Here is a 16,327-nt window from a genome sequence, read left to right as displayed (position 1 = left end):
CACAAGTTTAAGCTACGAAAGCCTTAAAATAATAAGAAACAAGCAATACATATATATTTTTACTTTATATCAATAAATATAATGATTTCAGCAACAGTGTGAAAGAGTGGTCGATGAAATGTCGCAATTTTATTGGTTTGGCCTAATTGCTTCCCCTGGCGTATTAATAACGTTTTCGTGTTGACCTACATTATCAAAAATGTTAACTGATTTATGATAGAAAGGTATTAGATAAAATTTCGCTAAATAATTCCGTTGTCATAAATGAAGACTAATACAAAAGCAACATCCTTTTTTATCAATCGAATAATAATTAGAGAGAACTGAATGAAGAAATCTTTGAAAACAAAAAAATCCAATTTCAATTTTCCCAGCAGACAGCTGCGCTCAGTATTTATCACAAGTATTTGAAAAGAACACCCTTCTCTCTCGTTCGCTTAAACCAAACAATGAAGCAATGTTAAATGTAACAAGAAAATACTTTTACACAACACATTGTCTAAAATAATTAAACATCAGAAATGAATTTGTTCTTCATTATTATATTCTAGAATTTTAGTATGTGTATACTACAGGTGTATTTTTTAAATATTAAAGATCAAGAGATAAAGGGGTATTAGTATTAATAATAGAGCTACCTTGAGACCGGTATGAACGGTCGTGAGGTAATGTGCACATATAAGAATTACAGTTGTAGCTGTAAAAACTAGTATCAGTACAGGTGGGATTACATCGAGTTACTATAACAAGCGATGCCGGATCCGGTTCTGCAACATTGATTGAGAGGATTGGCAACGAACATTCATATTTGATTTTAATGTAACATATAAATGGAACCGATATCTGTACACTAAATGAAAGTGTAAGCTAATATTGAAAACAATAAATAAAACATACCTACTCTAAAGAAATACATTCAGTCTTCAATATCTTTTATTGGTTGAATTCATACTATAAATTATGAATGATATATATGATGATATGTAAAGTATTTTAACAAGGTTCAAGAGATCTATCTTTACATATAAGCTGTGAGATTGAGATCATCGCCATCGGTGACGCATGCTCGTCTCCTGAGCAACGGGCACTTTGCAAAATTTATGGCAGCTGCAAGGTCGCCTAAGGATAACGACCCGATTCGAATTACGAAACAAATACGTCTCTATACACTGTTAACATTTGTTCTTGGCGGACGCTATTTTAACCCAAACCCCGTATAAATTTTAAATAAATGTTGTTCAAGTTCCAGCGTTTTCTTAAATTGAAACTGAACAAAACTTAAAACACGACGGGCTTCACAGTCTGGCGACTTTTCTTGTTTCTTCCATTAAATACTTTAAGAGAAGTATTATTTCTTTGCTCCTTCACTTTTTAAAACTTCCTGTGTTTATACAGCATTTTGTATCTTACCGTCCGTGGCATTTCGCCATATATAAGCAGTGGTTTATCAATGTCACCATAAATCATCTTCATACTTATAAGCGTTGCAACAATTCAGTATCAACCAGTTTTACCTGACTGTACATTTACAAATTACACCTAACCCGACGGTCGAACGGAGCAATCGAATTAATAGTAATTTTCGCTTATTACGAGCTTCCAATTCAGTGTGTAGATACGGTATTTTGACCTGAGGAGATATAATAGGATGTATGCAATAATGCTCACGACTGATCATGTGTGTCAGAATATAATAAATGAATAGAGAGTATTTTATTTGAATTACATTTAATTAATAAGAATAAGCCGTAGTTAATTGAATATCCTGCCTCTAAATCCTTCTTAAAATACAATTATTAAATAACTGTTTAAAAATATTTTTCACCACATACTATACCTACCCTCTTGACATATATCTTGGTATTAACAAAAATATAAAATTGTCAATCTATACACGAAAGGAATAACAATAGAAAAACTCACAATGATTTTATACTTAACAGACAATATTTTGAAAATTTTTTGTTAAATAATTAATAAATTAAATTTAATTATTTATCTATGTGGGGCCATAGGGACATAATTCAAATATAACTATGATAACAACCTGTCGAAGAATGGCACCCGTAAATTGATAAAATTCCTTTCATTTCGATCCCTACTGAGTTAAAAGATTCAATTTCTGGTCCTTAGCTCATCAAAGTCCGGAATTAGAGGCCGTACCGTTTAAGTTATTAAGGAAGCCTCGTCGCAACGACATATAATGAGATTACCAGCCGCGCGACCCACGTAACCTAAGTTAAACCGAGTCCGTGTTTGCCACGAGGTTCCTTCACGCTGCACCACAATTAGCAGCTTAACGTAATCTTTCATTACATCCTTTGACCTACCGCTATACAATGTTTTTGTAGAATCAAATGCTCTATATAAACGCAAATATACCAAGTATAGGCTAGATCTCACTCACATATCTGTAATATGCAATCAATTCTGAATGATGCCCTGAAGGTGTGACAAGCAAAATACCACTATCAGCTCATGCGATCGACAAGCTGGAAAATGATCGAACCATGTCGATCATATCTTAAACCGGAGTTCTTCAGCATTATACTAAGCTTTCTTTTCTTTTACCAGTACTCGTTTATAAATGTTAAATTCTTTCCGCAGCTTCGTTCTCCTGACCCTCGGAATGGACTTCAGAGATTAAAAGTATGTATATTAAAAAAAAGATCTGGTAAACAACCCGTAGTGACATCTACAGTCAGTCACATGACTATACAAAATACAACGATTATGTCTAGATTGTAAGGGAACTGAATGGAGTTCTTGCATAACTTAAAGCCTATGTCATATTCTGTGTCTAAGCTAAATAACTGTAAAATTTCAAATAAATCCTTAAAGTAGTTTTTACGTGAAAAGGCAACAAACAGTCACACATTCACACACCCATACAGTCCCACGAACTTTCAAATTTATAATATTATTAGGACGTAGCATTATACTAATAGCTTTGCTAACAAGAAACTTCATTACTGAGACTGAAAACGCCCGACTAGGCTTTAGAAGAAAATAGCGCACGTTATTATAAATCCACTTGCACTATTTTGACAAAACTGTGAACTTTATTTCACGAACAAATGTATTTCAATAACAAACAATTAATAGTCATATATTATGATAGTAACAATGACCGACAATAGTTGTCTTGTGATAACGAGTTGTACCTAGCTACATTTAACCTCTCCTTGACCGAGCACAAGACATACGCCTCGCTTGTGATCTCTTGAGTAATTTCACATCTCAGCGTACCGTGAAAATGGCATTTCTTATTAGAGGCTGTTGCCATTTACATAAAAAGCCAAGAATGAAAGAGTAAATTTTTGTTAAATAAAGACTTAAATATAATAGAATATCAATAATTTACATTGAGATATCATATAACTCATACTAGTGTAAACATTTAATACGTTACATAATAATTCTTTCTAATCTAAGACGCTTGTAAGATTTCTAAAGAAGACATTGTTGATTTCATTGACGTAAATATTTACGTTATCCTAGTACGTACAACATAGCCTCGGGCACTTTATAATGCAATATGTGTCATATGTGAAGGAATGTTACATAAAATGAAATTGCTTCATTCATACTTACAGAATGTTATAATACGTATAATTTGTCTCGAACTCGTGTGGTGAAGCATATAATAAATAAGGAAATATATTGATGAATATAACAATGTGAAGCCTAATACAAAAGCGCTATTTATTAAAGTTGTAAGAGTCTTCAGTTTGCCCTCACGTATTGCACGAGAACTTAATTTTAGGTCCTTGACCTTCCAATGTACTTATTTAATAAACGCCGAAGCCCTCGCCAGCTCTTACACATCGAGAATACTCCAGTGAATTTCGCAACGGACGTATTTCAATATTTTTTACGCAACACAAAAGGGGATCGCAAAATATGAGTTTCAGTTAAACAATTAAAAGTTTTACCATAAAGTCGGCCTTTGTCAAAGAAGGCCTGTAATATTTAACGTCAACACTAACGATAGGGGAGAGTCATAATTTTTTTAATGAAAATTTTTAATTAAACATTTCTTCTGACGTCTCATAAACCTTGGTCAAGTTATCTGTATATTGAACCGCTGACTAATTAAAAAATATATATTTACTTGCACGAACTCTGCGTCAATATTATATTACATTTGCAAAGGATAATACACGATGTTACACGGAAACCATACTAAGCATGCGAGAAGATGATCCCAGCTCCTGAGATAAAATTAGATTACTGATCAAACTGTGCCTCAGTACCTATCAGTACCTGGGTATTGTGAACGTAATAAGGTCACCTGCTTTATAATGCAAACACTGTATATAAATAATGCAACAGAGAATAATAAATTAAAGGGTAGGAAGTATATGATTGTTAATCAGTTCAGGCTATAGTATCGTTAATAAACCGTTATATTTTATTATGAAATTTAATTGTAAGGATTTTTATTTTCGAATAACAAAAGAATCATTTTTATAAAAAGGACGACACTGAATGAAGGGTAATGTCGGTCAAATAATAGTCTTTTAAAACATAATCAAAGTCCTTTTCTCTGAACTCTTTTGGCCGCAATTTTAACTATGAAAAGCCGTATGAAGTCTATCCAGTTCGCAACAATTTAAAGATTGGTAAGGATATACAATGGAATATCTTGTATCATTGAGTTTTGGTCGTGCATAATTAAGTGAATTTAAAAAAAACCTGGCTGCGCTATGTATGCAATATTATATTTAACAAAATTTTAAGCAATGGCAAAAGAAGGAATACAACAGCTCTAAAAAAAATAAAAAAACCGAGTCTGCTCAATTTATTACAGCCACAATGCCCTGCATGCTACATTTCATCGAACTCCATGAAGCAAACCACGCATACCGATTAAATATTGAGCTTTACAGAAGCATACCATAATATCGAAATAAAATTTTAATACGTTTTTTCAAATTAAGAGAACATCATCCTGGTATCGTCTTTTTCACATTCAATTATTATTATTATTCTTTTAGAACAAACATTAAAACCTACTTTAAATATTCGTATTAAAAGATACGCCATTAATTGTTTTATATCGGCGTATTCGTGTCAAAGCAAAGATGAAACTGTAAAGCCAAATTAAAATCCAATAATAAAAGTTACAACATCATATAAACATTGTAATAAACTACGCGACGACAAAATTAGGCAATCCCAAAATAATCTGAAGATTCCGAAGGCAATTTTGAAAACTGAGATATAAACGAACGACCTCGTTTTCGCTGCAAGATAAAATAGAATAATTTTGATAAACGGATCTGACAGATTGAATGAAAATTCCATCACATTTCAAAGAATAATAAAACAATTTGAATTAATCTTAACAATATTTAGGGACAGTCTAATATCATGGGTCTTTAATGAGCTGAATGTTAATAGTAAAAAAAATAAAAATTATTAAATAATACAATTTAGACAGACAGTTGGTTGATAACAAATTATAACTTAGTATTTGTCGAAATTAAAAGTTTCTCATGAGCAACTCTCAAATTTGGAATATCGCGTCCCATCGGAAGGCTGCCAATAAAGTAAAATGCTAACTTTCTTCTTGACCTTCCAAGTTAGCCAACGGAGCTCACCCCGCCTCCAACCCCTGCGCGGGTCCGCATTGCAGTCAAAGTAAAAGGACGTTTGAAATTAAACAATTTAAGATGCTTTCGAGATTAGCATTCCATCCAATTTAATTTAATCAAATACAAGACGTCAACAGGAAGGAACGAATTTAGAATTTTATTAGAAAATATAGAGCAAGGAAACCACCATATATCCATCAATGGCTTGGTCGCTACTTCTAGCTGTCAACAGAAAAAGGCCATGAACATAATAGATTATATTTAAGGTTTTGTTCGCCGAAATCCAATTAATATACAATTCGAATGCCATCAATACAAAGGAATAGGCCTTGGCCCTAGATATTGTAAGGAGCAAGGTCATAGCGACCCTGAAAGAAATTTTTTCTTACAATCTAGTGAAAAAAGCTGTTGTAATAACACGAATAACATTTCCTTGTTACTTATACAAGTCAGATAAAAAAGAATACGGAAATATTTATTAGGTACTCTAACAGAATGATACAAATCATGATACTTAAGACATAACACATCTTAAAAACAAACAAAATATCATCAACCAAAATAATTTCCAAACAGATTGTTTAAAGTACAAGTTTCATTGAAAGAGTTTTCATGGTTGCCATTCAATAAACGAATGAAATAGCACTTATACGATATTGTAATAAAGAAACTTTGTGGAGATAAGGAGATATATTTCCCGTGCAATTTACTACAATGGACCGTTTAATTAATGTTTGTTCATGTACAAGCCATTTCAGGAATGTAACGTTTACGTTACAGTATGTAAAAAACATAAGAACATATAATAATATAAATAAAATCAAGGCATCTATTATTTCTCTAAATAAAGAAAAGTGAAAATACATCGTAAAAAATAATGATTATAAGTGAAACAACACCAGCGCTCCTATCTAACAAAAGCTCAGTCTCCGCTTAATGTATTTTCGGATCTTTAATTAAACTCCCAAGCTATTATAACAGCCGAAATGTTAAGAAGACATCTCATTGTAATAGGATTGTGACGGAACAGCCTCATCAGAAAAACAAACCCATTATTCACGTATATGGTATTGGGTACATAAAATCCATTCATAGTAGGTGTTTGCCCCCGTGCGTGAGCATTCTCTAAACTTTTTCCTTAAGGCTAAAAGCCCGATGAGTCACAAACGTCCTTCACCTCGACATCCGCGTTACCTGCTAAATATTTTATATATTGTATCATACGGACATTGTAATTTTTCGTCCATTGATGAATTTCAACAACTAAAATGTGAAATATAAACAGCTTAGATTGAAAATAAGCAAATACACTAATAATTTTTTTTTTTTTTTTTTAATTTAGAAATCTTTCATTAATTATTTCGCTAATCAAACATATCTGTTTAATTTTCACACCTATTATTATTAGTTTAAAATCAAATTGATCGTCATTGTTAATACATATTACTTTGTAAACTGTCAGATATGGCTTGAAGGTTGTATATAACTTTTTATTCACTAACCTACGTCACATTTAAGCTCACTCCACAATGACGTATAACGGATTTACTGTCGCACACATTGGTTGTATACGTTAAAAAAATATATCTACCAATCCGAATAATAATTAACTGGCGTAGTCAACACTTCACATTTCACACTGAATAGCATATAGCAAAAACTTACGACTTTCACCGTAGGAAACTATCTTAAAGTATATGATAATATTTTAATGTAGAAGAATTTTTAAATTACCGAAAAAAAAATTAAGAAAATTTTGTATACCGTGCAATAGCATTAAATGTTTGAAGATATACGTTTTATGCTAATATTGGTATTATACAAACACCTTGAATATTATTCAAATATGTGACTAGTGTTAGCCAAGATTTACGTATGACGAAAACGTTTGAAGGACACGTTGTTACTTTACATTCCACATTGTTATATGTAACGTAGCTCTTTTATTATGTCATAATTCTCCGTATGTTTTATTATTATTATTATTGTCACAAATTAGTTAATTTAATGACAGTTCATTAACAGCTCTATAAGTAAAAACAGTGCTTGTTTTTTACAATTTATGACGACATTATAGTCAGTGTAGTTTTATATTTTAAAGATTCTTATGACTTTAAATATTGATTTTATTACATTTATACATTTTTTTTTTGCAAGTTATTATTAAAATACGTTTTTTTTTGTATGTGTAGCCTTAAATGTATTTCAATACAAAAATGAACTAGTTTCTAAAAATTCCAATCGAAGTACTTTATTTAAGTGATTCAGCGAGATTTTCGTATGTTGTTGTTGTAACAAATATTTTATTTATTTATTAGTCTTATAACATATGAGTTGATAATCGTAGAAAAGACTGTTGTACGGGTTCAATGAAAACAAAAAAAATATATATTGAGCGATCGTTTACATCAATATGGGCAAAATTGTTGCACACTTATTTAAACATCTTCTTCGTATATTAGAAGACTGCGGATTTCAAGAGTTGTTATCTGAAATATCCTCATCTCAGCTAGTAAAATATGTCATTATTTACTTTAAATCACACTTATTTCAAATTCATGTGATTCGCCACACATTGAGGCGAGTATTGCAAAGCACTCAGCAGCAGTATTCGAAAGTGTGTCAAGATTGCAGTATATTTATGAAAACGATGTTATTCACGAACCGAGAAGCGTTATATGCATACATCAAAAATTATTACATCTTCCGCATAACACACAATAAGATATTTTCGACCGCTCCATTTGAAATTCAATTCGAAAATCCCCGGATCGGACACTTATTGAATTGGAGCGAAATTTATTCTTTGTTTTGATCTCGGGTTTTAATAAAAAAAAATATATAATGAAAAAAAAAAAGAACAGTGAAATAATAAAAAAAACATGCGACTAAATGCTCTTCACTTCTATAATTCCACTACAACTTCTACATAATCATCAATTTTATATGTCAAAATAAAACGAAAAAACAACTGAAACACAAGAATATTTTAAATGGATAATTATTATTTGTATATTAAATAAGGAAGCAGTAAGACGTTTACTTTCTAAAGAACACGGACGAGGAACTCAATAGCGTTTCAATGCCATTTACGAAATCATCCACATAAAATCACGGCGTTCATCGTGCCAGATAAGAATTGCAATGAGGCCGTGATTAATGTATTCGTATTGTAAATTTTGCAACTACATTCATAGTTTAATGGCAACTGACTTATCTTACCGACAGTGCGAGTGTTTCAGTTAAAATTTATTTAATACGTTTCTGTTACAGCTGTACTTTATTTAATGATTTTTATAAGATTTCTTACAAGTTTACAAAGCATTATTTGTCGGTCAACTTTTTCGTCAATTACATAATACCGACCAAAATAAAGACATGTTCCTTTTATCGCGGAATACATACAGCTTTATATAAAACCGCATAACATGACAAGAAACAGTAGGTTGAAGTAATTATCAAGTTTCACCATCGTCTGTATTATTGTATAATATTCATATATTTAATTAAAACAAATTTCGCAACGCTAGACCCTGTGACTAGCGGCTCAGATAACCTAGACCTGGTAAAACCAACGTGGGCGTACAATTACAAAAGATACGGCATTGCCACCAAATTACTGTAATGAATATTTCAATTTAATAACCAACAGTCAATAAATATTGATTATTACAATGTGAAATAGTACAAGACGTTATCAACATTAGTGGATAAAATTCACTATATATGGTGTTTTTAGAGCACACTAGATAATGGATACCATTACGTTCGATCCGTGTCTAAAAAAGGCTGATAAACAAGTGAGGACAGTGATTGATGAACACGCTGTATAATATACGTTTTGTGGCTAATGTAATATTCGCTTTATGGCTACTATCTTTGCGCTATGAGTGTAATATACAACTTATTATAAAACATATATAATTATTTATTATAGACTCACCTTCAAGTATGATCCGTAATATTTGGTAACGTATGGGCTATCACACTGTGACAGCACCATAATCTCCTGTTGAATGTCCTCGATTTCATCTTCGGCTTCCTCGAGGTCAATTATTTTAATGGCGACCACTTGCTGTGTTCTGTTATCGACACCTTTGAAAACCTCACCAAAGGAACCCTTGCCGATCTTCTCTTGTTTTGTGAAGATCAGCTCAGGATCGACCTTCTGCGAAAGAGACGAGAATGATTTAAATAACACATACATTTTAAACATTATTCAATAGTCTTAATTTAAGAGTAAAATTAATTTTGGTGCATGCCAGTAATTGGTCTAGTTATGTTAAAAACCGAATCAATTTCATACCTTTTATATCAGATTTTTAAAATTTATCCACATCCAGAATAATCATAATTGATGTCACACCAAGAGGATTAAGATAAGGATCAAATAGTCGTACTGAACGAGCTGTTTTTGTGGAAATTAATTATAGATAACAATAAACAACAAATAATGTTACTTTAATGGATAAGAAAACTTTACAGACCCTACAGCAGGAATTATCATATACAAAAAAAAAAAATTGTTGACGAAAAAAAATATTTAATTTACATCTGCAGTAAACTTTCTGACATCCGATATAAATAAGTTTTTTCATTAATGTTATAATTAGTTGAAAAGCAGTATTCGACTCGTCATACCGAATCCGAGAGTCAAGAACTCCTTGCATTTAGCTGACATTGCTACGGAGTCAAGGCTCGCAGCTCGCTACGTGACACTCTTACCAATACACATACCTAGCACCGCGTGAAAAATTGATTGTTATTAAAATTTTACCTAACATCGCTGTAAATTGTTTTCGGATTATTCATGTATGCGTCAGTTTACGTACATTTTGAATTCACCGGACATACGTATATTGTAACTACAATGTAAGGGCTGAAACATTACGATGAAGATTGTACAAAGACATTAAAAATAACTTTAAATACATGTGTAAATATACACGTGAGTGCTAATAGAAATGATATTAATATTCTGATTACGATAGTATCAATATAAAGAGTGTGTTAAAAATGTATTTTATCATAATGCGGTGAGATAAGACGAAATAAGTTGAAAGTTTTAAAACAATTGGCCTATTTCACCTGGTTTATTTACTACGCAAAACTAGTGAAAAACGTGATCTTTCTATAAGATTACAGATCACAATAATGAGAACTAAATATCCAATGATTTCTGATTTAAGGCAGGTATAAAAGTACTTTCCTTTACGGTAACGACATTATTTCCTCTTTTAAATTCAGCCCGTATCTCCAAAGGGGATGGCAGAGTGAGGCTCGTCGCTTACAAAACCGTTTATTGAGTCCGGTCCAAAGATGCGAAATTTAGAAAAAAGTCAATTATATCCGACTTTAAAAAAAGTTAATAGAAGCACAAGCGCAATCCTACCATCGCTGCACAGGCGATGTTCCAATTTTAATTAAAAATGGGAACCAGCAGAATCGGATAACTACTGGCCAAGATTAAATACTAGCTTTGTGCGACTTAACGAAACGAATTTTTTAAACTACACAAAGAGCACACAAATAAGTTTATGAATTCTACCCACATATCTGTCAGTAACAAACAAACGCAAACAAAATTGAAATGGAATTTGATTGTTTATAAGTAACATTAATGGTAAGCATTCGAATAATTTATAATATATAAAGAATAATTTATAAACATTCTTTTAATGAATTTCGAATTTGTATAGAAACAGACATTTTAAATGAAACGTAGGATATATGATTTTAATAATGATATTTATTCCCTACCGATAATAATCAATGATAACGTGTCAATATACGGTGGGAATAAAATTTAATTTTTATTTTTTTTTTCGTTTTAATAATTGTGTAATACAACTGTGTATTGTAACTAAGACAAGAATATGTATTATTCATTATAAATGAATGTAAGGCTAATTCAAAACATACCAAAAAATAATCTTCTTCTAAATGAATATTAAAAATGAAAAAGATATTGTTTAATAAATTAATTGACGGATATGTTAAAATGTATCTTGTATGATCTAAGTAATGTTGGCATTTCACATGTTACTTCTTTTATAATCTTATCTACAACGCATAGACGTCAGAGATAAAAATAAATCATGACTTAAGAAACTATTTTTGCTTTTAATATTTCGTTTAATAATATAAATTATTTAACCTGTCGCATTATTAAATGAATCGATAGCAATTTATTTAAAAAAAATTTAATTGTTTACATAGATACGTTCTTTGGCTGCCGTAATATTTATTGAATTATTTAATTACGCCATCGTAAATATATGCTCGGTTACTGCATTTCAAATACTCCTAGTATCTGTTAAAAGCCTCCTTCCGCCAATTCCTATAACATAAATGCGAGTAAACATACATGTTTCGTCAAATACGCAATCGTCCTGCTTCTCCATATATATAAACATGGGATCCAAGACATGTGATTTCTTTCTTAATTCATTATTAAATAACATATTGCATTATTTATCTAATATTTAATATAGGGTCTGTTAAATTTTTATATTATGAATGAAAGTTAAGTTTGCTATAGAAAAGGAATTAATTATGTTACTAGGAGAAACTTTAAATTACCTACTCCTCATAGTAAATAAACTTCCCTGCCGACCATATCTAAACCACTTCACAGCAAAACCAGTTCCCAATGAATGTATATATTATTTTTTTATAGCCAGAGTCATGCGAATTAGTGGTTTGTTAATAACAACGCAATATTATTATTGCAAATATAACTGTTATAGGAATATTATTGCATGACGGCATTAAAGAAATTTCAAAATATTACGCAGTTTTGTTATGAAATTTTACAAGGCTTATATAAATTGCAAAAGAACGAATTAAAAAAAAATAAAGCACTGAGTGAAAATTTTACGAATAACTTTATTCTTTAACAAGACTGTCCGTTTATAAAAAATACATATGGATTTTCTTTTATTTCTGGTGAAAAAAATCCCATACACAGAACTCCAATTGAAATGTTTATTATTTTTCATTCAAAATATTTTGGGATAAAACTGTTGTTTCTGACTAAAAACACCCTCAGTATTTCGCTCGATAAACATTTTGCGTTCCACATATGTATATTCCACATTATTTGGCTGTCCTCTAAGTAGTGACAGCATAAATAAGAAATGCATAAGTAAATTAAACTATAATTCATTAGAATAATAATTATTATCGATAGAATATTGAATGATTTAAGTCACATATGTACCTGGTTGAGTATTAGAAAAGCAATCGTGTCGGATAGCGAGTGTTCAGCGACATCCGACACGCATTGCGAAACGGAAACGAAAACTAGACGAATACACACGCTCATTGACATTATAATTACACGTAACAACACGTACGGAAAATTTTATTGCAATAAAATATAATAAAGAAAAACATTTTCACATGAGCCTTTTTAACTGGATTTGATAAAGATCAAAGCAAAATTTGAGAAAAAGTTTATTTTTCAGAACGACAATGATTATCCATATTAGACATAAGACCTTAAATTATATCTTAAAGGATGAAAATTCTCAGCACTAAAACTCAACATTACATGAAATTTGATTTTTATAAGAAATATTTTGTTAATTATAACTGTCTATTATAAAGAACTTGTTTACAAAACAAAAAATTCTGAAGGTCTCTCGATAAATCATTATATTAAAAAAATATTATTGAAGACGCAAACTCCCGTTGAAAACGTTTAAACTTAAGCAAGTATAGTGGAAATAGTTCCTTAATTATCATTTTACATTTATGGTCAGTTTGTGTTGACGGTATGTAAAACTGGTGGGTATAATATGAAACTTACATTGTTGCCAGTTCTATTATTTCCAGGTCTGATTGGTGCTGGTCTAGCCGGTTGAGGAGGTACTTTCAATTGTCTTCTATCAAAAGAAGACGAATTGCTACCGGACCAGCTCCATCGACCGGGACCATTGCTGCCATGTGGCAAAGAATACGATGACTGAGGTCTTAAATGCTTTGCGTTAGGTCCTGATAAAATGGGCCCTGATGGACCACGCTGAGGAACTTGACCCCCTGAATTTGTCTGAATATAATGATAGTGAGGTGGATTTGACACTGCAGCACCCCACATTTTTTACTTTCTTTTTAACAAACACTTATTACTTATTTACACTATGAAAAGCATTTCACCTTACAACACGAAAGTCGATCACGCACTGAACTGACATTCTAATATTTAATTAATGTTATCATTATGCCTGATAATTGTTCGATATTAATCACGTACTACCGAACTGTTTAATTAACACTATATTGCGAAAGACGCCAAACGACTCCGATGACTTACAGCTTTTAAAAGACTGATCGAAAACCATGCAACACTTGGAAAGCATCAGCCACCGGACGCAGGTGAGACGTGTCGAGAATTAATTCGCAGTTCATGAACAATTGTTACGACGAAAAAGGTAACTAATGAAATTCAAGCCATTTTAACTACTATAAAGATTACTTTTAACTGCCACAACTAAGTCGGTCAATCTATATACAAAAATTAGTCCCATACATTAGAAAAAGCGAAAACCGAGTACATACAAGTCAACATTGTAACGATTAGGCTTCAGACACTAAATCAAAACTAGTAATGAGTTCACGTCACTGAATGTACGAATCCAATGGTAACTTGACGATCACTAGTTTCCACATCACCGAGCACCATAAGAGAAATCTTGTCTGGACAAATCCATCGTGGTGGATGGCGTGTGAGTTACAACGCATTTGAGTGCGGACTGGTTGCGTGATGGCAGTGGTCGTTGAGCGTTCCACATCGGCCGTCCTGGCAATTGCATTATGACTTTTCGCAAGGGAGAGAGGGGGGCCCAGGGTGCGCAGGCTGGGGGGAGGGGGGAGCAGAACCAGCGAACCGTGCAGCATCAGCTGCCGCACCACCGTCACGGTGCTTGACCACACAACATCAGATTGAACGATGCTCTGCTCTTACTGGATATAATTTCAGTCGCTTTCATTAACAGTAACTACTGATAACTACATTCGACAGCTACATCTGAATATATTTACTAATAGAGCTTTTAACATATAGCAAAACTCTATTCCAATGATGAAACTATTATCAGTAAAAAAGGAACAATGGAGCGCCTTAATTTTTTATGCGTACGATAACGTTCGAAGCACTTCAAATTGGGACAAAAAATTATCACCTTTTAGTATATGCAAAAAAATTGTCACTTAGGAATAAAACCATAAATTATTTCAAATTCCAACACTACTGCATGATCATTGATTTATCATTACGAATGTATGAAGCCAGCATTTATATTCTTTGTGGCGTCCGCGCTGTCAATGGCTTCGGGTGGACGGTCCCGTAGTGTCACCGTCCGAGGCACCGTGAATATCGTGAACTGAATACAGTACCAACTACCACATCTACATTAAAGACACGCTCTGTTATAACCGTACGACATTAGGCAACGCATCCTACATATATTATACATAGACTTCTTTTACCTAGTCCACATTTGACAATTATAACACACAACGAAAAATGCCGGTTTTAAATTAATTAAAACGTAAACTATGAATAGATATGGAACCAATATGAGTATTTGATCTCGAATTCACGTCACTTTAACACTTATTCGTATAGCGTCTTTTTTGTTCGTCTATTCGGAGAGAATTTATTAGAATCTTTTTGGGTAAAACTCAAACCATCAAAACGCCAGTAGATAATAATATTACACTATAATAAGTGGTATAACGAATTTTATTATATAAATATTAAAATTTATTAGTGTACAGCAGCCGACATTCGGCGATGCCTACGCGTGACTAAATTCACTAGTAACTAAGGTTTGTTCATCGTAATATTGTAACAATTACAATATGTATATTGTATATACATATCAAAGACTATGGCCAAACACCAACGCCTTATATTGTTCATACATTGAGTGTTCAATTTGAGCTCAGTGTTACTCGACTTCATACCTCTGAAAATCTGATATAAAAATACATTTTAAAACGATAAAAGGTACTTCATTTATGTAAATCCTAAGTATGTATATCAAACCTGATCATTCTAATAAAAAATAAAACAAATTGGAATTAAACTTTGTTTTGCTGGCAAACGCAATCAACGCTTACCATATTCAGAGTAAACATCGTTACCGAAACAAAAATTTCAATGACGGTTCAAAATTTTGTTCAAGTTAACTATGGCACATATTTGCCAGATAAACATTTCGATTTAAACTATTGAGTTTGAAATCTGGTTTGCGGGCATTCTATTGGTAGGTATCATAAATCGTCTGCGACCATTGGAGCCGAAATTTATAGCCATTTAGGCTCTACAGCCGATAGGAGTTCGTTGTCATTCACACTATTAAAGTGCATTGTTTAGACTGAATGAATGCTCGAAGCAGAAACAAATCGAAAGAAAATAGCAAACAAGACAGATAAAAAGGGGACTCCTATAGATAAAAATATATATTTCTTGTAACTTAATATATTCTATCATATTAAAAACGACAACACTATTCTTTAAGTCAATTTAACTTCATTTCCCGTATATAGATATTCGTAAATCTTTCGTCCATCTGGCCAGTATAAAGTTAGCTAGCTGTTTTCAATCACGTAGTTAGATGCACAAAACATCCCATTTACGTCATATCGGAAAGGCACTGAGCGAACCCGACGACGCTATAACAGCTCAATATCCGACTGGGAACATACTGTACACGTGT

At 32.1% G+C, this 16,327-nt stretch overlaps 1 protein-coding gene across 3 annotated transcripts in view; it reads right to left on the bottom strand.

Moving 5' to 3' along the window:
• LOC116779338 (serine/threonine-protein kinase 26) overlaps positions 1–16,327 on the bottom strand; it is a 52,760-nt gene that overhangs the window by 26,226 nt on the left and 10,207 nt on the right. The window contains exons 1-2 of one of the 3 annotated variants that reach the window (XM_032673575.2): positions 13,414–13,994; positions 9,544–9,768 (exon numbers count right to left, since the gene is read on the bottom strand). In XM_032673575.2, coding sequence (XP_032529466.2) covers positions 9,544–9,768; positions 13,414–13,701 — 513 coding nt within the window. In that variant the 5' untranslated portion in view covers positions 13,702–13,994. Of the gene's footprint in view, positions 1–9,543; positions 9,769–13,413; positions 13,995–16,327 lie in introns of those variants that run through there. The other 2 variants (XM_032673574.2, XM_032673576.2) reach the window with 2 other exon arrangements.

This window comes from Danaus plexippus, chromosome 2 (genome assembly GCF_018135715.1).
Source record: "Danaus plexippus chromosome 2, MEX_DaPlex, whole genome shotgun sequence".
NCBI lineage: Eukaryota > Metazoa > Arthropoda > Insecta > Lepidoptera > Nymphalidae > Danaus > Danaus plexippus.
This window is presented reverse-complemented; position numbering and strand designations above follow the sequence as displayed.